Source organism: Nomascus leucogenys, chromosome 12, assembly GCF_006542625.1.
Source record: "Nomascus leucogenys isolate Asia chromosome 12, Asia_NLE_v1, whole genome shotgun sequence".
Classification (NCBI taxonomy): domain Eukaryota; kingdom Metazoa; phylum Chordata; class Mammalia; order Primates; family Hylobatidae; genus Nomascus; species Nomascus leucogenys.
In genome coordinates this window covers 49,628,469-49,651,520 of record NC_044392.1, presented here as the reverse complement: position 1 = coordinate 49,651,520, position 23,052 = coordinate 49,628,469, and the positions used below count along the sequence as shown (strand labels likewise).

At 39.6% G+C, this 23,052-nt stretch overlaps 1 protein-coding gene and 1 non-coding gene across 3 annotated transcripts in view; both read left to right on the top strand.

Annotated features, from left to right (window-relative positions):
* The window catches only part of SNX27 (sorting nexin 27), an 85,377-nt gene that overhangs the window by 7,605 nt on the left and 54,720 nt on the right, over window positions 1-23,052 (top strand). For both annotated transcript variants that reach the window (XM_030824533.1, XM_030824535.1), the window contains exon 2: window positions 17,975-18,206. In XM_030824533.1, the coding sequence (XP_030680393.1) occupies window positions 17,975-18,206 (232 nt within the window). The remainder of the gene's footprint in view (window positions 1-17,974; window positions 18,207-23,052) is intronic.
* LOC115837717 lies at window positions 8,489-8,595 on the top strand. The gene has a single exon (XR_004032776.1). It is a non-coding gene; the product is annotated as a U6 spliceosomal RNA (small nuclear RNA).

Sequence of the window (23,052 nt, the reverse complement as noted above, 5' to 3'; positions counted from 1 at the left end):
CTGTTTTTTTGGGTGGTGGTGGTGGCCTGGTACATTAATTTCACAACTCATTAGGTTGTGATCCACTGTCTGAAAAACCGTAATTTAGGGCATCACTTTTCCTGATATTGGCCTCTTAAATATTACTTCATACTCAGTTTGGTTCCACAAGTAAGCACACACTGTATATAAAGTACTGCTTGGCTTGTATGAATCACAGGGTCTCTGCATCCCTGCCTTTGAGAAGCTTACACTGCAGTAGGGAAGGTAAAAATTTACTGTGTGTAGAGCTAAATGAGGTAATGGAGATAAATGAAAAGCACAGTCGAAGTATAGAGGCAGGAGTGAATATGCCTAAGAAGACTGGTGGGGAGACAGCTCATACAAGGCTTTTAAACTGGATTGAAGAACAAACAAAACTTCAGAGAAGGGGCAAGGATTTTATAGGTTGAGGAAAACTGTGACCAAAGAGGGGAAAATGTGAAAAGCTCTTATGCTAGCAAGGGGCTTAAAGTTGCTGTTTGTCTGTAGACATTTGTGATGATAGAAACTGGAAAGGAAGGTTGCAGTAAGATTTAAAAAAGATGGCTTTGAATGTAATTCCAAGAAGTTTGGATTTTTTTCTCTTTATGAGCTCAGAATATAGCTGTGTGTGCATTAATACCCAGGACTTCCTGTGAATTTAGTTTTATATAATTACTTACCAGAAGAAGTTGAATAACTTTTCCAAGGCGAAAGAGGAAAATCACTATTAGAATAATTTCAGAGCCATCTAGTCTCTTGGACTGTCTTGTACTATATAAAGAAGGGAACTAAGAACAACTAAGCTCTGATACCCAGAACTGGGAACAGCTGGTGAGGAGCTGGTTGCCTTCAACTTGTGTTTGTATTTTATTTCACAATCGAATCCAGCTTCTCAGTTATCCTCTTTCTCTTATGTTTTAAATGACTATACTTACTATTGTGTTTACAATTGATAACTTTCATCCTTGTGTGCTACAAGCCTGTTGTGTTCTAGCTATACTTTCCTCCAAGTCTGCTTCTCTGATTTGAAGATGCTTCTTCTTTTTTTTTTTTTGGTGACAGAGTCTCGCTATGTCGCCCAGGCTGGAGAGCAGTGGCGCGATCTCAGCTCACTGCAACCTCAGCCTCCCAGGTTCAAGCAATTCTCCTGCCTTAGCCTCCTGAGTAGCTGGGATTACAGGTGTGTGCACCACCATGCCCAGCTGAATTGTTTGTATTTTTAGTAGAGACCGGGTTTCACCATGCTGGCCAGGCTGGTCTTGAACTCATGACCTCGTAATCCACCCACCTCGGCCTCCCAAAGTACTGGGATTACAGGCATGAGCCACTGCACCTGGCCGAAGATGCGTCTTTTAATTTAAATCTTTTATTTTGGCATACAGCATGTTGGGAGCTGAGTGGACTGAAGACAGAGGGGGAAACTTAATGTGGTACTAAAGTTTACACTTAATACCTACCTTCAAAATGAAAATTCATGTGAAGCTCCTTCAAATAAGTTTAAGACTTGGTGGTGACCACGAAGTGAATTTTTGCTTTCATAATATTAGTACTCCAGGGTTAAATTTTGTGATATGGTATTAGTCAAATGCTAGGTAGTATGTGTGTAGTCTCTTGTTTATTATTTATTACTCCCTGCCAACTAAATAAGGTTCTCATAATAGTTGAGGTAATGTGCCTCTCTGCAAGGTATTGAGTTGCTGAATAAGGAGTTGTATTTGAGTACTCTTACGTGTACTTCCTCAGTGAACTTCCACTGATACGAAAACATGTTTTAAGAAATGGTCTGTTTTTGCTTAAGCTATCTGAAACTTTTTAGATTCTCATGTCAAACCTCAGAGCAAGACCAGAATGATAGGCCTATGTTTTCTACAGGCCTGATACACAAGGAATTAGCTTACTTCCCTCTGGAAAAGTACAGGCAGTCTGCAGAGAGTCAGCTGCTTTGGTGCATGCTCTCCCAGCTGCTTTCAAGAGGCTGATTACTCTTACAGAACTTCAATAAGATTATTAACTAGGAAGGTTGTCTCTTCCCCCCGCAAATACCACAGTACTTTTATATCTATGTGTCGATCTAGTTTTATTTATATTTATTTATTATGTTTTAAAAATTGGGAGATTGATTAAATGAATATTTGGAGATCTTGGAAAACATGCTGGCCTCTGAGAATTTTGGAAACTTTTTCTACTTATTTTGCTGATCAGTTTAATCATCTAGAACGTTTGTTCCTGCCTCTGTCTTTACTTGGAAACAGCAATGAGTTTTGTCCTCTCTACCTGAGGTTTTGTATCAAGGAAATGTGACACTGAAGTTTCGTTTGTGAGTTATGTGCTAGTAGATTATTTTAGATTTCCCTGTCCTACCCAGTTATCTTTTATATTCCTGATTTGGAAAAGGTCCGACTGTACCTTTGTTCTCTTTCAATATGTTGGAACGGACTACAGACTTACAGAAATTGTAGTCTGTGTTTCTCATTTCCAAAAGAAATTGCTCAAATTTAATTTGGATTAAAAGATGGTATTTGATCGTCAAAGGGTCATATCCCTTCAAAAGTATATCTTGTTACTAATTTGTAAAGACTATCTTTCATAAATGAAGGTATTTCAGCTGTTTTTTTCAGTTGTTATGATAGATTACACTATCTATTCACATTCATGTACAGGACCACTTGGGATTAATTGAATGTATAGGAAATGGGTGGTTGAGATTCAGGGTTCAGGTTGCGGCCCCAGAACAAATTTACCAGATCACGTGAGGAGTAATGCTTTTAATTACATTATGTAGTAATTCAGAAATAGTAGTGAAATAGAACTTCAAAAAAATCAAGATTTTTTTTTCCTTTGGTGATTTACCTGACTTGCAAACCAAGGTTATTGATAAAACAAGTATATTTTATTCTTTAATTAACTTTCACTGTGGTCAGTATACCAAGTTAAAATCATTTGGGAGTAGCATTTAAATTGGCCATGTTGACAATGATTCAAAATGTAGCAGCTCTCAAACACTGAGTTGAAGTTGGGAAATGATTTAGGACTAGTTGTGTTTTGGTGGTGAACAACTGAGTGGGGGATCCTCAGAAATGTGTAGAAGGAAAATGAGTTACTTTAGGAAAATCATCATGGCTATTAGCAACTTTCTTTCCCATTTCTTTTTTTTTTAAATTTAAATTTAATTTATTTTTCTTGCCCAGGCTGGAGTGTAGTGGTGCGATCACAGCTCACTGAAGCCACGATCTCCTGGACTCAAGGGATTCTCCCACCTCAGCCTCCCAAGTAGCTGGAACCACATGCATGTGCTACTACACCTGGCTAATTTTTATGTATATATATATATATTTTTTGAGACGGAGTCTCGCTCTGTCGCCCAGGCTGGAGTGCAGTGGCGCAATCTCGGCTCACTGCAAGCTCCGCCTCTCGGGTTCACGCCATTCTCCTGCCTCAGCCTCTCCGAGTAGCTGGGACTACAGGTGCCCGCCACCACGCCCGGCTAATTTTTTGTATTTTTAGTAGAGACGGTTTCACCGTGGTCTCGATCTCCTGACCTCGTGATCCGCCCGCCTCGGCCTCCCAAAGTGCTGGGATTACAAGCGTGAGCCACCGCGCCCGGCCTGGCCTAAAATTCTAAGACTGGAATTTTGTATTCTACTAAGAGTGAAATGGACAGGTTTATTTTTATTCTTGGTGACAAGTGGTTACATTGGCTTTACAGGTAATGATCAGATAATAAATGAGCTTTTTTTTCCTAAATAGCTTGATTATATATATATATATATATATATATATATATTTTTTTTTTTTTTTTTTTTTTTTTTTTTTTTGAGATGGAGTCTTGCTCTTTCGCCCAGGCTGGAGTGCAGTGGCGTGATCTCGGCTCATTGCAACCTCCATCTTCTGGGTTCAAGCAATTCTCTTGTCTCAGCCTCCCAAGTAGCAGGGACTATAGGCACCTGCCACCATGCCCAGCTAATTTTTGTATTTTTAATAGAGATTGGGGTTTCACCATATTGATCAGGTTGGTCGTGAACTCCTGACCTCAGGTGATCCACCTGCCTCAGCCTCCCAAAATGCTGGGATTACAGACATGAGCCACCACGCCCGGCCAGCTTGATTATATTTTTATATTTATTTTTTAAATATCTTAAATCCTTAAGCCTTATTGTACTTTTTTCTCTGAATGACAAGGATGATTCATTTATTGATTATATTTGTATACTGATTGCCTTGGAGTTAGAAGGTTTGAGGAATCTAATTCTTTCTTCCCCAGTAATAAACTCTTGTTACTTCTGGCTGGAGGTATTAAGGTTGAAGAACAGATGAGTCTTACTTGTACTTTTTCTGCCTCAGGCAGCATTCTTTGTAAATAGAACACCCAGTCAAAGGTAAAAAGTCCCAGTGATGGTAAGCAACTTATTTGACAAGTTATTTATTCTTTTTTTTCCTTTTTGGGAAGACCAGATGCCAATTAACATACTTCTCAGTTTCTCAGCTTTGCCAGGGGCAAACTTTATTGTTATTAATATGCACTTTTGCCCAGTGTTAAATTTTTGGACGTAGGTGCTTTAAAAATACTGGTATAGGCCAGGCGCTGTGGCTCACCCATGTAATCCCAGTACTTTGGGAGGCTGAAGCGGCAGATCACTTGAGGTCAGGGATTTGAGACCAGCCTGGCCACATGGTGAAACCCCGTCTTCACTAAAAATACAAAAATTAGTCGGGTGTGGTGGCATGCACCTGTAATCCTAACTACTCGGGAGGCTGAGGCAGGAGAATTGCTTGAACCCAGGAGGTGGAGGTTGCAGTGAGCTGAGATTGTGCCACTGCACTCCAGCCTGGGTGACAGAGCAAGACTCTGTCTCAAAAAAAAAAAAAAGATAAATAAAAAAATATTGGTATAAAGGTTGAATCTGGCCAGGTGCGGTGGCTCATGCCTGTAATCTGAGCACTGTGGGAGGCCGAAGGGGCAGATCACTTGAGGTCATGAGTTCAAGACCAGCCTGACCAACATGGTGAAACCCCGTCTCTACTAAAAACACAAAAATTAGCTGGAGAATCACTTGAACTGGGGTGGTGGAAGTTGCAGTGATTCGAGACCACGCCAGTGCACTCTATCCTGGGCAACAGAGCAAGACTCTGTGTCAAAAAAAAAACAACAAAAACTGGGTGTGGTGGCACACACCTGTAATCCCTGCTACTTGGGAGGCTGAGGCAGGAGAATCGCTTGAGCCTGGGAGACAGAGGTTGTAGTGAGCCGAGATCAGGCCACTGCATTCCAGAGCTTGGGCAACAGAGTGAGACTGTGTCACACACACGCACACACACACACACACACACACACACAAAATAAATAAATAATAAAAGATTGGGCTGGGTGCAATGGCCCACGCCTGTAATCCCAGCACTGTGGGAGGCTGAGGCAGGCGGATCACGAGGTCAGGAGATCGAGACCATCCTGGCCAACATGGTGAAACCATGTCTCTACTAAAATAGAAAAAATTAGGCAAGCGTGGTGGTGGGTGCCTGTAATCCCAGCTACTCTGGAGGCTGAGGCAGGAGAATGGCGTGAACCCGGGAGGTGTAGCTTGCAGTGAGCCGAGATGGTGCCACTGCACTCCAGCCTGGGCCACAGAGCCAGACTCCTCAAAAAAAAAAAAAAAAAAAAAGGATGTTTTATGATAATGGTTTTAAAAATCAGGAAGAGAATACTGTTTTATCATGAGATTCAGGAGATCAAGACTATCCTGGCCAACATGGTGAAACCTGTCTCTACTGAAAATACAAAAAATTAGCTGGGCGTGATGGCGCGCACCTGTAGTCCCAGCTACTTGAGAGGCTGAGGCAGGAGAATCACTTGAACTTGGGAGGCAGAGGTTGCAGTGAGCCAAGATTGCGCCACTGCACTCCAGCCTGGGCGATAGAGCAAGACTCCGTCTAAATAAATAAATAAATAAATGTAAAATGAAGAAGAGAAAACTGAAATGATTGAAATTTTGGGACCCTATAACTTTGAGATTGTTGTTTTCTGCTCACTTGTATTTAGGCAGTTGCTAAGGTTGGGCAGTGGTTACACTAAATCATGACTGAAGAGAGACAAGATAGTTTTTGTTTTGTTTTCTAATACTATAAAGTGCTCCAGGCTCATCTTGTATATTTCCTGCTGTAGTCCTAGAATCAACCATTTATTTAAAGGTCCCTGGTTCCTTTATTGGTTTTACAGACCAAGATCTGGGCATTCTGGGCATTAGGGTGTGGTTTCTTTTAGGCCATTTCGGCTGACAGCAAAGAAATTTGTGTGTGTATATTAACTCTTGTGTATATACTTCTCTGTGTAACCCTCTGTATTATATTAAATTAAACATGAGTTCTGATTCTTCATCTCTACTGCATTACCACATGGATTATTCTAGCCTCCTCCCCTTGCTAATCTTCTGTGCATTTCCATTCCCACAGTGAGAAACTTGGCTTCTCCCATCTGCCACCCATTTACTTAATTGTTCAATTCCAGTACACTTGTTGAGCAGTATCAGAATTGTTAACGAGTACCCTCGTGGAAAACAACTTTATTGACTAAAGTACAGTACTTATTGGTAGTCCCTTTTGTGTTTAGTCTTATAGACTCTTTTCCTTTTCAGTCACTTAGATCCATAACTTTTCCTCTACTCACTTTAGTGAGGTTTTTAAAAATACCTATGAAATACAGTTAGGTTCTCTTGTCACAGTCTGGGATTCTTTCAACCTACTAACTGATTTTTAAAATATTTGCATATATTAAGGTTCACACTGTTCTTGTTTTTTTTTTTTTTTTTTTAAATAGAGATGCCCAGGCTGGTCTCGAACTCCTGGGCTCAAGCAGTCCACCCGCTTTGGCTTCCCAAAGTGCTAGGATTACAGGTGTAAGCCACTGCGCCTGGCCAAGGTTCACTCTCTGTTCTATAGATTTTGACATGCATTATGTCATATATGCACCATTACAGTATCATACAGAATAATTTCACTACCCTAAAAATTCCCTGTGCTTCGCCAATTCATCCTTGTCTTCTCCACAGGCCCCTGGTAACCACTGATCTTTGCCTTTTCTGGAATGTCATATAATTGGAATAATACATATATAGTAGCCTTTCAGACTGGCTTCTTTCCCTTAGCAACATGGACTTAAGGTTCCTGCATGTCTTTTCATGACTTTTTTTTTTAGATGGAGTTTCACTCTGTCGCCCAGGCTGGAGTGCAGTAGTGCAATCTTGGCTCACTGCAGCCTACACCTCCTGGGTTCAAGCGATTCTCCTGCCTCAGCTTCTTGAGTAGCTGGGATTACAGGCGCCCGCTACCATGCCCAGCTAATTTTTGTATTTTTAGTAGTGATGGAGTTTCACCGTATTGGCCAGGCTGGTCTCAAACTCCTGACCTCAGGTGAAACGCCCATCTTGGCCTCCCTAAGTACTGGGATTACAGGCATGAGCCAACTGCGTCCGACCTTTTCATGGCTTAATAGCTCATTTCTTCTTTTAGAGGCATAATATTCAACTGTATGGCTGTTCCACAGATTGTTTATTCATCTATTGAAGGACATCTTGGTTACTTACAGTTTTTTGGTAATTATGAATAAAGCTGCCATAAACATTTATTTACGTGCAGGTTTTTTTGTAGATGTAAGTTTTCAGCTCAGTTGGGTAAATACGTGGGAATGTGATTGCTGGATCTTGTGGTAAGACTGTAAAAAACTGCCAAACTGTCTTCCAAAGTGACTGTATCATTTTGTATTCCCACCAGCAGTGAATGAGGATTGCTGTTGCTCCACATCCTCACCAGCATTTGGTATTTGGTATTGTCAGTTTTTTTGATTTTAGGCATTCTAATAGGCGTGTAGTGGTATCTTCTTTTCATTTGCAGTTCTCTGATGATGAATGATATTGAGCATCTTATATGCTTATTTGCCATCTGTATATCTTCCTTGGTAAGGTATCTGTCCAGATATTTTGCCCATTTTTAAATTGGGTTGTTTGTTTTCTTACTGTTGAGTTTTAATAGCTCTTTAGATATTTTGGATACAAGTGTTTTATCAGATATGTGTTTTGCAAATATTTTCTCCTAGTCTGTTTTGTTTTTTCATTCACTTAACAGTATCTCTTGCAGAGCAGAAGTTTTCAATTTTAATAAAGTTCAACTTTGCAATTTTTTTCCTTCATGGATCATGCTTTTTGGTGTTGTAGCTGAGATCTCATTGCCAACCCCCTAGATTTTCTCCTGTGTTATCTTTTAGAAGTTTTGTAGATTTGCATTTTTGTAATCCACTTTTAGGCAGCATTGGCTCAAACATTTCTAGATTAATTTGTTCTTCATGTTTACAATTTTACATGCTTGCTTTCTAGTTTATTAAATTATTGTACTACAATTTTCTTAGATTTTCATCCCCCTATTGACTTTTTATAAAAACAAATTTGGAAACAACCTAAATAATAATGGATATGTTTGTGCTTAGCTTTTTTGTGTTTAGGCGCTTGCTTCAGCAGCCCATATAGTAAAATTAGAACGATACAGAGAAGATTAGCGTGGCCCCTGTGGAAGGATCATACGTAAATTCGTGAAGTGTTCCATATATATACACACACATATATACACATACATATATACACATATACATATATATGTATATGTGCATATATATGTATATACACATATGTATATGTGTATATATGTGTGTGTATATATGTGTGTGTATATATATTTTTTTTTCAGAGACAGAGTCTCACTCTGTTGCCCAGGCTGGAGTGCAGTGGGGCAATCTCAGCTCACTGCAGCCTCTGCTTCCTGGGTTCAAGCGATTCTCCCGCCTCAGCCTCCTGAGGGTCTACATGTGCATGCCACCATGCCCGGCTAATTTTTTGTATTTTTGGTAGAGACAGGGTTTTACCATGTTGGCCAGGCCTGGCCTCGAACTCCTGACCTCAGGTGATCCGCCTGCCTCAGCCTCCCCAAGTGCTGGGATTACAGGCGTGAGCCAATGTGCCCGGCCACTGTTCCATATATATATATTTTTTTTTTGTGAGGCCAGCCTGACCAACGTGGTGAAGCCCTGTCTCTACTGAAAATACAAAAATTAGCAGGGCATAGTGGCGTGCACCTGTAATCCCAGCTACTCAGGAGGCTGAGGCAGGAGAATTGCTTGAACCCAGGAGGTGAAGGTTGTAGTGAGCCGAGATTGCACCGCTGCACTCCAGCCTGGGCGACAGAGCGAGACTTTGTCTCAAAAAAAAAAAAAAAAAAAAAAACTTTTTTGTGTTTGGGATTATTTCATTTATTCTTACAAGAAATGCGTAAGAGTGTTCTGCATACCATTGTAAAAGTTTTGCCCTTATGAAGCTCATATTTTGGTCATTGCCTTAAGATAAATTCTCAGTAATACAATTATTAGTTAAAATATTATGACCATTTTTATATCTTTAGATGCATATTGCCAGTGAAATTACTTTCCAAAGGATTTTACCTATTTATAAAACCATCTCATATTCTAGATGATAAAAGTTGATATTATAAATAATTAAGATAATAATTTTTTATTTTAAAAGTTGTTGACCAGGTTTTACTATTTATTAGAAAATGCAAGCATTTTGGAAAACTTTGGCCATTTACTTTCTCTTGTTGTGCTTTTATCATACATCAATAAATAAGATGCTGTAAGATGTGAGGTGCAAAATATTATTTCTAAAACAACATTCCAAATGTCTTTGATATTTAGTGATCCAGAATGGAAATTTTGTTTAGATCTGTTCAAGCTTCACCTATTTTGGCTGCATTCATTGCTTACACATGTCTAATCTTATATCTCAAGAGTTTAAGGGCAAAGTATGGTATGATTGCTTATACAATTAGTCAATAAGAATATTCTTTGGCTGGGCACGGTGGCTCACGCCTGTAATCCCAGTACTTCGGGAGGCCGAGGCAGGTGGATCACGAGGTCAGGAGATCGAGACCATCCTGGCTAACATGATGAAACCCCGTCTCTGCTAAAAATACAAAAAATTAGCTGGGTTTGGTGGCAGGTGCCTGTAGTCCCAGCTACTCAGGAGGCTGAGGTGGGAGAATGGCGTGAACCGGGGAGGCGGAGCTGGCAGTGAGCCGAGATCGTGCCACTGCACTCTAGCCTGGGTGACAGAGCGAGACTCCATTTCAAAAACAAGAATATTCTTCAACTTGTTTGCCTAAGTAAGATAGCAAGGAGGCAGAGTTAGATGAAAAGGAGACAAACTGAACCAGTCAGATGATTTAACTGCAAAAATTAGAAAGGACAGACCTTTACATTTTGTTAGAGTAGTTCCTTGTCTTTACAGTGTAGTTTCTAGTACAGTTGTACTGAACAACTAAGCAGTGAACCAGTGAAAAGTCAAAGGAAATGTCCCTCTTCTCATATGCCAGGGGTCTTTTTTCCTTCAACTTCAGAGATGTCCTAATTTTAAAGAAGATATGTTGTGGAGAAGGTAGGGAGTTCATTTACGAAGCTCGGTATAATTGAGGAGATGATATAATAGCTGTGTTAAAGTTTTAAACATAGTTCCAGTCACCCTAACTCAACTATTTTTGTATTTTACATAATGTGCCTTATGGGCTAAAATATAAACAATTTGTAATCTTCGTTTTTGCATTTAACATAAGAACTTTTCCATGTTTGCATATAGTTTTCATAAATATTTTTAAGATGTTTATAGTCCATATGTTTGATGTACTTCAGTGTCTTTAAAGGTTTCTCTAATGTTGGATATTATTTGGCTGAACAAATTACTTTTCAAATACTTGGTCAGAAGAAAATGCTTTACAATCTTAAATGCTTAAATTTTTTCTTTTCCTTGAGACAGGGTCTCCTCTGTCACCCAGGCTGGAGTGCAGTGGCGCAATCTCAGCTCACTGCCACCTCTGCCTCCTGGGTTCAAGCAATCCTCTCAGGTAGCTGGGACAATATGTGTGTACCACCAGGCCCAGCTAATTTTTAAAATATTTTTTGTAGAGGCAGAGTCCCACCATGTTGCTCAGGCTGTCTTGAACTCCTGGGCTCAAGTGATCCTCCCACTGCGGCCTCCCAAAGTGTTGGGATTATAGGTGTCAGCCACTGTGCCTGACCCTTAAAAATCTAACAAGTGAAATCTAGGCCTCCTAAGAAAAAGAATCTGAATTATATTTGTAATGTACTATAATGGTATTTTTGCAGTGTTTGGTGAATTTAACTTTTGTCCCTTACATTATGGCTTTGATAAACTTGAGAGATGCTGCCGTTATCTGACTTAACTTTATAATTTGTTGCAGAGGTTGTTTTTTTTTTTTGAGACGGAGTTTTGCTCTCGTTGCCCAGGCTGGAGCACAGTGGTGCGATCTCAGCTCGCTGCAATCTCTGCCTTCCAGTTTCAAGCGATTCTCCTGCCTCAGGCTTCCAAGTAGCTGGGATTACAGGCATGCGCCACCATGCCCAGCTAATTTTTGTATTTTTAGTAGAGACGGGGTTTCACCATGTTGGCCAGGCTGGTCTTGAACTCCTGACCTTCTGATCTGCTCGCCTCAGCCTCCCAAAGTGCTGGGATTACAGGCATGAGCCACTGTGCCCGGCCACGTTGCTGAGGTTTTAACTATACTAGGTTTGAAATATGTGTCCTGTTGTTTATGGGAGATTAAGACAAGCCAAAGCAGAAGTAGGGGTAAACTAGCTGTGGCTTAATTTTCTTTTCATTACTTCCATGAAATAACCTTGTAAGACTTGGAAATAGCCAAAGTTTAGCTTATTTTCCACAAGATACAGGAGGTGAAGGAAAAAGCATGTATTTTATTTAAGCAGTTTTATGCTGCAGGTATGTACAGATTGATCTACTAGATATTTAACAAATTTATTCACAATAGCAAAACATTCAGAGTAATCTAAAAGTAGAATAGGGGTTATGCTTTTCACCCAGATGGTGGACTCCTATTTCACACTCACAGATGTGGATATTATATAATAATTATTTTTATTTTATTTATTTTTATTTTTCATTTTTTTTGAGACGGAGTCTGGCTCTGTTGCCCAGGCTGGAGTGCAGTGGCGCAATCTCGGCTCACTGCAAGCTCCACCTCCTGGGTTCACACCATTCTTCTGCCTCAGCCTCCCTAGTAGCTGGGACTACAGGCGCCCGCCACTACACCCGGCTAATTTTTTTGTATTTTTAGTAGAGACGGGGTTTCACCGTGTTAGCCAAGATGGTCTTGATCTCCTGACCTCGTGATCTGCCCACCTCGACCTCCCAAAGTACTGGGATTACAGGCTTGAGCCACCGCGCCTGGCCAGTAAACTTTACTGAGGCGTAATTAACATACAGTCAAATGCACACATATGAAGTGTAGAGTTTGAGTTTTGGCAAAAGTATACATCCATTTAACCACCACACCAGTCAAGACATAGTTCCATCACTTTTTTTTTTTTTTTTCCTGACACAGTCTCACTTTGTTACCTAGGCTGGAGTGTGGCAGTGAGATCTTGGCTCACTACAGCCTTGACTCCCAGGTACAAGCAATCCTCCTACCTCAGTCCCCAAGTAGCCAGGACTGCAGGCCTGCTTCAGGATGCCCAGCTAATTCTTTGTATTTTTTGTAGAGACGGGGTTTCGCCGTGTTGCCCAGGCTGGTCTCAAACTCCTGAGCTCAAGTGATCCCCCCGGCCTCTGCCTCCCAAAGTGCTGGGATTACAGGCGTGATATGTAAGAAAGTTTCTTTGTACCCCTTTGCATTCAGTACTATCCCCTCCCCTCCAGACAACAAGTGATTTGATTTCTACCACTAAAGAATAGTTTTGCCTATTCCAGAACTTCAAATAAATGGAGTCAAATCAGTCAGATTCTTTTCTGTCTCACTTTCCTCCCCCTGAGTGTATTTTTGAGATTTATCTATGTTGTTGGGGATATGAGTAGTTTTTCCTTTTTATTCCTTTTTCCTTTTATTGGTGTGATACTCCACTTTATGAATATGCCATAACTTGTTTATCCATTTGCTTTTTGATAGACATTGGGTTGTTTTTAGTTATGTACTATTTTGAATAAAGCTGCAGTGAACATTCAACTACAGTTGTTTGTGTAGATGTGTTTTCTTTTTTTTCTCTTGGATAATACCTAGGAGTGGAATTGCTGGGTCTTGTAGTAAATGTATGCTTAACATTATGAAAAACTGCTAGATTGTTTTTGTTTTATGCACTTATCAGCTGTATATAAGAATGGCACTTGTTCCATCCACATCTTTGGCAAAACTTGGTATTGCCTCTCTGTTTTAGCCATTCTTATAGACATGTAGCCATTGTGTAGACCTATAGCCATTTACAAAATTGAAATGTATGTCTTAGCACTTGCAGTTATAGGAACTTATTATCTATTTTTAATGGGCTGCCTCTGAGAGACTAATTACTTTTTTATTACTTTCGTGCATGTCACAGAGGGTCAAAATAGTATTTTGCTTACTATGTAGAATGGTTTTTTGCTGTGGTATATATAGTGATTGGGTTTGTCATATTTCCATTTATACCTAGTTTTCATTGTGTATAGCTTCCTTCACAAGTGGTATACAAATCCTGACTACAGCTTTTTCTCCTGCTTTTGGGAATGTTTGTGTTAGCTTTGCAATTTCCCTAGCTGGCCAACTTTGGTTGAATAGAAGTCTTATTTGAAGCCGCTCCCATTAGCTAGCTTAAGGCCTCTCTATTGGGGCCAAATGTTGGTCTTATGTAAAAGTAAGTATTTTATTAAAATTATCAAGTGTATCTTTACAATGCCAGAGACATAAATTAGATATCATCTGCATAACTAAACAAAATTTTCATCTTATTTGTGGATTATTGGAATTTTTGGCCCCCTTAATTTTTTCCTTCATTTTATTATGAAGTTTCAAACCTACAGAAAAATTGAAAGAATCGTACAGTGAATACCTGTATACCTATCACCTAGATTCTATAATTACATTTTGTTGTATTTGCTTAATCGCATATGTGTTAGACATTTTTGATGATGTATTTAAGCTGCTGCCTTTCTGTATAAAATCAGTATATATTGGTAGATCCTACTGGGCAGTCAGTACTTTTGTGTGATAAGAGAATTAGTGCTTCACTGATCCAGTGGTCTTGTGAAGCTGGCTATCTGTGAACCCCATTATCATTGGTTGAGAGCTTAATTATTTATTTTCAAATGAATTCCAGCTAGATTACGTTACAAAGACAGAATTGAAAGGCAAGGGAAATTGCTGGTAGAAAAGGTTTGTATCATCAAGGAGGTGAAAATACTACCAACCTGCTTGCCCAATTGATACAAATACTATAACACAAACAGCTACCATTTATTGAGTAGTTACCATGTTCTAGAGCTTCATCTCATTTTAATTTTCACAACAACTCCATTAGCCAATGATATTAATCCCATTTTATGGATTAGAAAATTGAGATTTAATGAGATAAAGTAATTTACTTAAGGGCTTATCCGTTAAACAGCACAATTCGTATTCAAACCCAAGTCTGTTTGTCTCCCAAACCCATACTTTGAACCTGAAGTCTGTACTGCTGAAAGTTTCTCCTTACTGAAGAATTTATATTTTGCATTAATTTATGTCTTCAGAATTGTACAAAGTATTGGGCCACACCGAATTTGAGTCTGGTATAGTAGCCTTCTTGTAAAAAATTACATAACATTTTTGTGACTGTGAAGACCTCTTAATTCCTGAGGAAGGAGGGCCCTTTTTCAAATCAGACATCCTGGGGTTTTTACTGACCTTATTTCATTTTCTGAAGAATGAAGGAATTTCCACTTTGTAGTTAGTCGTGGAATGTATAGCATTCCTTCTAGAGTTGAACCAGATAAATATTAGCAAGTCTGTTTAGAATATGACACTGGAAGTTTTTTCCTGTCTTTTTTTAAAAGAGGTTTTTGGAATTATAGTCAGTCTGAAACTTGGTCTTACTAATAAAGAAGTGAAACCTCAGTGAGCTCCCTTGCTCCCTGACTGCTCTTGGTATAAGTCTACTTAAGTTTCTCTGACGATTTTCAGGGTTTATTTTTGTGAGTGACCCAAGGAACAGTGTATTTTGATTTGAAAACTGAATGGTTGGAGGTGTGTATTGAAAGCAATAGTTCTGAATCTTTTTGGAGTTCATATACTCCTTTTTGAAGCTGATGAAAGCTAGGGAAACTCCCCAGAAAAAAATGCATAATAGGCACATAAAAAGAATTTTACATACAAATTTTGTAGATCCAGTGACTCCCAAGTCTACCAACAGAGTGCCCTAGATAAAAAATTCTTTAAAGGAAAAAAAATTAGGGAACCGAAAAGTAAGATTTGAGCATCAGTTTTTATTTTTCACAAATGTGCATTTCATAAAATTGATTGCATTAACAGAAATTTTGTTTTGGTATTTAAGATTTTATTTTATTTCATTTTTTAAAAAACAGGATCTTCTTCTGTAACCCAGGCTGGAGTGCAGTGGCATGATCTAGCTCACTGCAGCCTTGAACTCCCAGGCTCAGGTGATCTTCCCAGCTCAGCCTCCCAAATAGCTGGGACTATAGGCACGTGCCACCAGGCCTGGCTAATCTTTTCGTATATTTTGTATAGAGACGGGGTTTCACCATGTTGCCCAGGCTGGTCTCAAACTCCTGAACTCAAGTGATCCACCTGCCTTGGCCTCCTAAAGTGCTGGGATTACAGGTGTGAGCCACGCTGTGCCCAGCCTGTATCCAAGATATTGGTATTTTGGCCAGTCTTTAAGGTGTCAGCTTTTGCCACTGTGTTAAAAAAAAAAAAAAAAAAAAAAAAAAAAAAGAATATTCATGAGTTAGCTAAGGTTCCTAGGGTTTTATAAGATTGTGTGGTGATTTCTAAACTTGCTTTTTCATTTTTTTCTTATACCATCAATTTTCTCAGAACTAGTAAGGCCAAATACTTAGATCAAATCTTTTGCCAGTTCCTTACTTAAGATTTCCATTTCTTCTTTAATCAAAATCTATATACATAGTACCTCTTTACTTCTTCAACCTTCTGAATAAATGTTTAGGAATTGTTCTACATGTTTTATTACATTAATTTTCACAGCAGCTCTGTTAGGAACTTATTGTCTCCATTTACAGATGTGGAAAGCAAGGCTAAGAAAGGTTAAAAACTCAGTCAAGACCAATTCTGGTACTAATAGGCAGGATCAGGATTTAAACTCCTGTAACTAGCTCCAAAGCCCATTTTCTTTCCATTTTACCGTGCTGGTGTATGATCAGAGTTGATCTTTTTTTTTTTTTTTTTTTTCCGAGACAGAGTCTTGCTCTGTCCCCCAGGCTGGAGTGCAGAGTGCAGTGGCGTGATCTCGGCTCACTGCAAGCTCTGCCTCCCGGGTTCATGCCATTCCCCTGCCTCAGCCTCCCGAGTAGCTGGGACTACAGGTGCCCGCCACCATGCCCGGCTAATTTTTTGTGTTTTTAGTAGAGACGGGGTTTCACCACGTTAACCAGGATGGTCTCGATCTCCTGACCTTGTGATCTGCCCGCCTCGGCCTCCCAAAGTGCTGGGATTACAGGTTTGAGCCACCTCGCCCGGCCCCGATCATGTTTTTTGATCACAAGTCTGACTGAATGAATATAAAGCCCAAGTTTCCATCAGTGAAAAGGGCTCTTTATTTTTTTCTATAGCTAGCTTATCGTAAAATTACTGATTTTTTTGTATATAAGTTAGACTTGTAGGATGTGAAATGTCAGGAGTGCTGAATTTACTGGCTAGATTGTTAAACCCTAAATTAAATCCCAAGAGGCTAGCTGGGGGATCTCCTGACTGTTCTGTTTATATAAATGGATATTTCAGATATCAGACTCTGACAGAGACAATTTCAGTGACTGAAAAGTTTATGGAAGGCTTGTTACTAAACTTAGTATCATTTTTCAGGAAGGAAAATCCCTAATGGTTTGGAACAGGACTGAAAAAGAATTTAACTCTAAAGGGTAGATAAGCTTTAAATGTTAAATTGATTAGAGGTCAGGTGTGTATTTCCTACCTCTCTTGGGATAGCCATGGGAGGGAACCTCCAGGCCTGCTGCCCAGTGGTTTTTGCTGAGAGAGCAGCTGGATCAGCATTCTGGAAGGTAGTTTGGTTTGCTGAGTGAGTTTTGTGAGACTCAGCATCTTTCTTGACAAAATACTTCATCTAAACCTTGTACTTTGTTTGCCTTATTTCAGCCGTTTGTACACAGCAAAACAGGAAGGAAAATTAGTAGGCTGACTATATAATTATAGGTGTATATTTTTTAGTTTGGACTGATTATACAGGACTCTAAATGAGATAGCATAGAGCAGGAAAAAAGTTGATGGAATCCCAAGAGGTTAATTGAATTGGAAACTAGTGTATGTGAAGAGTAATACCATTTAGCTCCCAAAGTAATGAAACTTGGCATAAAGGAAAATTAAGTTGACTGATTTGAGATATGGAGAGAAATTGGATGTAAATGTAAAGGAATTATCTTCAGTCATAACTTTTTTTGAGTCTCTATTTACAAATTAAGAGAATGTATTTTGTGAAGGTTCTTTTAACAGAATTCCTGTGAGGTTTAAAAAGGACAAAGTACAATTTAAGTGGCAGGGCTGTCAAAAGCCACTTTGATTGAATTGTATACATGCTTAGTTAGAATGAGGAAATTGGACTGTTTGACTGAAAAAGCTTTGTTTCCTCCTCAGCTTCAGCCTCTTTCCATGTGCTTTCCTGAGGCTATGTGTGGGATATTAGTATAGAGGAAGGGGAGGTCTTCTCACCTCTTTCCATTTTTTCCTCCGCCGTAAGTTCACAAAGTTTTTCACATTAGAAACTGTTAAAACATAAACAACTTTTCTGGAACCAAATTAATCTTTTAACTTCGTGGTTCATACCGTGTGACTCTGGAGTGGGGGCAGGAGGGTGGAGCTACAAGGTGTTTGGACCCTTCTGGTTTATGGGATTGTCTTTTTCCCTTTTTCCCCTTAGGAACCACGTGAATGTTGAGGGGGCGACACACAAGCAGGTGGTGGACCTGATTCGAGCAGGCGAGAAGGAATTGATCTTGACAGTGTTATCTGTACCTCCTCATGAGGCAGATAACCTAGATCCCAGTGACGACTCGTTGGGACAATCATTTTATGATTACACAGAAAAGCAAGCAGTGCCCATATCGGTCCCCAGATACAAACATGTGGAGCAGAATGGTGAGAAGTTTGTGGTGAGTGTCAGCCCAACTCGATCCTCAAACATCTAGCTTTATTTCCCCTAGTCTTATAATTATGAAACTATTATAGTGGTAGATAAAAGACTGCAACCTAGGTCAGTTTGTCTACCAGGAGGATGAGTTCACACATAAATAAAAGACACTGACCCTGATTTATTGCAGGGGGTGAACTACAGTAATGGAAAAGAGTCCTACTCAGCTTGAGTATAATTCCATTTTATTTTTAGATAGTTTCAAGTTTGCATTCTGGTTTGTTGTAAACGTGTGAGTTTTTGTTTGTTTAGTTTTTTTTGTTTGTTCTTTTGTTTGTTGCCGTATCTCTTTGCTAATAGTAGTTTCTTATTTACTGTTGATTCTGTGGTGCTATAAGGCAAGATTAATTTAAAAGGATGATGTCCTTCAAGATATTTGGGTAATAGAGAGGTTCGCCCATTTCAGAACTTAGATGTCTCTACTCTTCTTTCCACATCATGTTCCTTTTCATTTTCTTTGGAGATATCCCATGTGAATGATTAACTGTGGTTTTTCCCACGAGTTTCCTGAATGCAATTCCCATGAGCTGTTTCACACATTTCTAATCTGTTGCTGTTGTAGTTATGTAGGAAAGCCCATCTTAAATTTTTAGTGATGTGTGCTAGCCCCTTTGCTGAATGCCTTTGTTTGTTCTTCAAAGCCTAATTGCCACTGATAGCTCAGTCTACTTAATTTTTCTTTTGGTTGCAATATGCTTTATTTGCCTTTAATTATTTGTGGAGTGTTGATATAATGAGAAATGTTCATTATTCTTAGTAGAAAATGCAGTGGGTTATGTTAGATGCTGGCAAACAGACTACAGGTGTTTAAAGCTTAACAGTTGACTAAAGTTAGCCTCTAAAACTGAGATTTATCCTCTGCATAGGAATGAGCTACTAAACATTTATGGTAAATTCTTTTTAGTGAAGAGATAAGAAAAGCAAGGAAGCTAAAAAAGTTGCAGAGGATCAAATAATGCTTGGTTGCATCTGTAATTAGTTGTAGATGATGGCATATAGGTTTTATTTCAGCATGGACTTCTGTAGTCTTAGAACCACACACAGAATTTAGAGTTTTATGCTTCATAAGTGCTAACTTTGAGTCATAAGGCATGTAAGAAGTTGAAATCAAGGTCACATCCTAAAAGTAGAGCAGACTGGATGTTGAGACCTTTTGGGAATTACCTAAAACCTTGGAAACTTGAGAAAAGGAATGATACTACCAATTGTACCTTTGTTTATTTTTATTTTTATTATATATATTTTTTGAGACGAAGTCTTACTCTGTCCCCCAGCCTGGAGTACAGTGGTGTGATCTTGGCTCACTGCAATCTCTGCCTCCCGGGTTCAAACAATTCTGCCTCAGCCTCCCAAGTAGCTGGGATTACAGGTGCACGCCACCACGCCCTGCTGTTTTGTATTTTTAGTAGAGATGGTGTTTCACCATGTTGGCCAGGCTAGTCTCGAACTCCTGACCTCAGGTAATCCACCCGCCTCAGCCTCCCAAAGTGCTGGGATTACAGGTATAAGCCACTGTGCCCAGCCCACTAATTGTACTTTAAAAATCAACTTTATTGAACATAGTTTACCTATATTAACATTCATCCATGTTAAGTCTCCACTTTTACAAGTTTTGACAAATGTACATAGTCTTATAACCACCACCAGAACAATGAAGATTTAGAACATTTTCATACCCTCAAAAGTTCCCTCATGCCCTTTACAGTTAGTCCTCACCCCTTACCACTGCCCTTGTCAACCACCGATCAGCTTACTGTCACCATATTTTACATTTTCCAGAATGTCAAATAAATGGAATCATACCATTTGTACTCTCTTGTATCTGGCTTTGTTCAATTAGTATAGTCCTTAAGATTGGCATACATTGTTATTTATACCAAATATTTGTCCCTTTTTAATTGCTGAGTAGTAGTCCAAATTGTATAGATTTACTACAGTTTGTTCATCCTTTCATTGTTCATGCACATGTGGGTTGCTTCCAGTTTTGGACTAGTATGACTAAAGCTGCCATGAAATAATATTAAATGTACAGGTCTTTATGTAGACATATGTTTTCATTGCTCTTGAGTATATACCAAGAAGTGGAATTGCAGGGTAAGTGTAAGTTTAACCTTATAAAAAACTGCCGAACAGTTTTCCAAAGTGGCTATTTCATTTTTACATTCTCATATGCAGTGGAGAGTTCCAGTGGTTCCATAACCTCTTGATATTTTCAGTCTTTTTCATTCTAGCCATTCTCATGGACATAGTGATATCTTACTGTGGTTTTAATTTGCATTTACATAATGACTCATGATGATGAGCTGCTTTTTGTGTGCTTAATGGCCATTCATGTATCTTTATTGATGAAGTAGCTGTTTAACTCTTTTGCCCGTTTAAAAAATTGGGTTGTTTGTCTTACTATTTTGTTGTAGGGGTTCTTTATACATTCTGGCTCTACAAGTCCTTTATCAGATATATATATATATATATATATATATGTATGTATCATATATATCAGACATATATGTATGTATCATATATATCAGACATATATGTATGTATCATATATATCAGACATATATGTATGTATCATATATATCAGATATATATGTATGTATCATATATATCAGACATATATGTATGTATCATATATATCAGATTATATATGTATGTATCATATATATCAGATATATATATGATATATTTTCCAGTAGCTTGAAAAAGGACTTAGATAAGCCAGGCACAGTGGTTCACACCTGTAATCTCAGCACTTTGGGAGGCTGAGGTGGGCAGATCACCTGAAGTCGATGGATCACTTGAGGTCAGGAGCTCAAGACTAGGCTGGCCAATATGGTGAAACCCCGTCTCTACTAAAAATACAAAAATTAGCCGGGCATGGTGGCAGGAGCCTGTAATCCCAGCTACTCGGGAGGCTGAGGCAGAAAAATCACTTGAACCCGGGAGGCTGACCTTGCAGTGAGCCGAGATCGTGCCATTGCACTCCAGCCTGGGCAACAAGAGTGAAACTCCATCTCAAAAAAAAAAAAAAAAAAAAAAAAGGACTCAGATGTTTTGTAAATATTTGAGTTTGTGACTTGCCTTTTCATTTTTTAAAACAGTATCTTTCAAGGAACAGAAATTTTAAATTTTGGTATAGTCTCGTTTATCAGTTTTTAAATTTATGGATAATGCTTTTTTGTGTTCTAAGAAATCTACCTAACCCAAGGACACCAATCTTTTATGTTTTCTTACAGTTTTATAGTTTCGGCTATCTTTTTTTGTAGGAACTTTATTTATTTATTTATTTATTATTAGTTTTTTGAGACGGAGTCTGGCTCTGTCGCCCAGGCTGGAGTGCAGTGGTGCGATCTTGGCTCACTGCAAGCTCCGCCTCCCAGGTTCACGCCATTCTTCTGCCTCAGTCTCCTGAGTAGCTGGGACTGCAAGTGTCTGCCACCATGTCCAGCTAATTTTTTTGTATTTTTAGTAGAGACGGGGTTTCACTGTGTTAGCCAGGTTGGTCTCGATCTCCTGACCTCATGATCCACCTGCCTCGGCCTCCCAAAGTGCTGGGATTACAGGCGTGAGCCGCCACGCCCGGCCTATTTTTTGTTTTTGTTTTATTTTATTTTATTTTTTGAGACGGAATTTCGCTCTTGTTGCCCAGGGTGGAGTGCAACGGCATGATCTTGGCTCACTGCAACCTCTGCCTCCTGGGTTCAAGTGATTCTTCTGCCTCAGCCTCCCAGAGTAGCTGGGATTACAGGCATGTGCCACCACACCCGGCCAATTTTGTATTTTTAGTAGAGACAGGGTTTCTCCATGTTGGTCAGGCTGGTCTGGAACTCCTGACCTCAAGTGATCTGCCCGCCTCGGCCCCCCAAAGTGGTGGGATTACAGGCATGAGCAAGTGTGCCTGGCTATTTATTTATTTATTTATTTATTTATTTATTTTGAGACAGAGTCTCCCTCTGTCACCCAGGCTGGAATGCAGTGGTGCGATCTCGGCTCACTGCAACCTCCGCCTCCCGGGTTCAAGCGATTCTCCTGCCTCAGCCTCCCCAGCAGCTGGGACTACAGGCACATACCACTGCGTCCAGCTAATTTTTGTGTTATTAGTGGAGATGGGGTTTCACCATGCTGGCCAGGCTGGTCTTGAACTCCTGACCTCATGATCTGCCTGCCTCGGCCTCCCAAAGTGCTGGGATTACAGGTGTGAGCCACTGCACCCAGCCATAAGAACTTTATTAAGATATGATTTATATACCATAAGTTCACCTAAAGTGCACAATTTAGGGTTTTTTTAATTTTTTATTTGTTTTATTTTTTAGACAGAGTTTCACCCTTGTTGCTTAGGCTGGAGTGCAATAGCGCAGTCTCGGCTCACTGCTACCTCTGCTTCCCGGGTTCAAGCAATTCTCCTGCCTCAGCCTCCCGAGTAGTTGTGATTACAGGCATGCGCCAGCACGCTCGGCTAATTTTGTATTTTTAGTAGAGATGGGGTTTCTCCATGTTGGTCAGGCTGGTCTTGAACTCCTGACCTCAGGTAATCTGCCTGCCTTGGCCTCCCAAGGAGCTGAGATTACAGGCTTGAGCCACCACGCCTGGCCAATTTAGTTTTTAGTGTGTTCACAGAGGATGCAGTGAGCCGAGATCACACCACTGCACTCTAGTCTGGGCAACAAAGTGAGACTTCGTCTCAAAAAAAAAAATAGATAAAAGTACAATTAGTAATTTCATTCCTTTTCTCAAGTTCCCAAGGTTTTAGGTAATCCCAAAAGGTCTCAACATCCAGTCTGCTCTACTTTTAGGACGTGACCTTGATT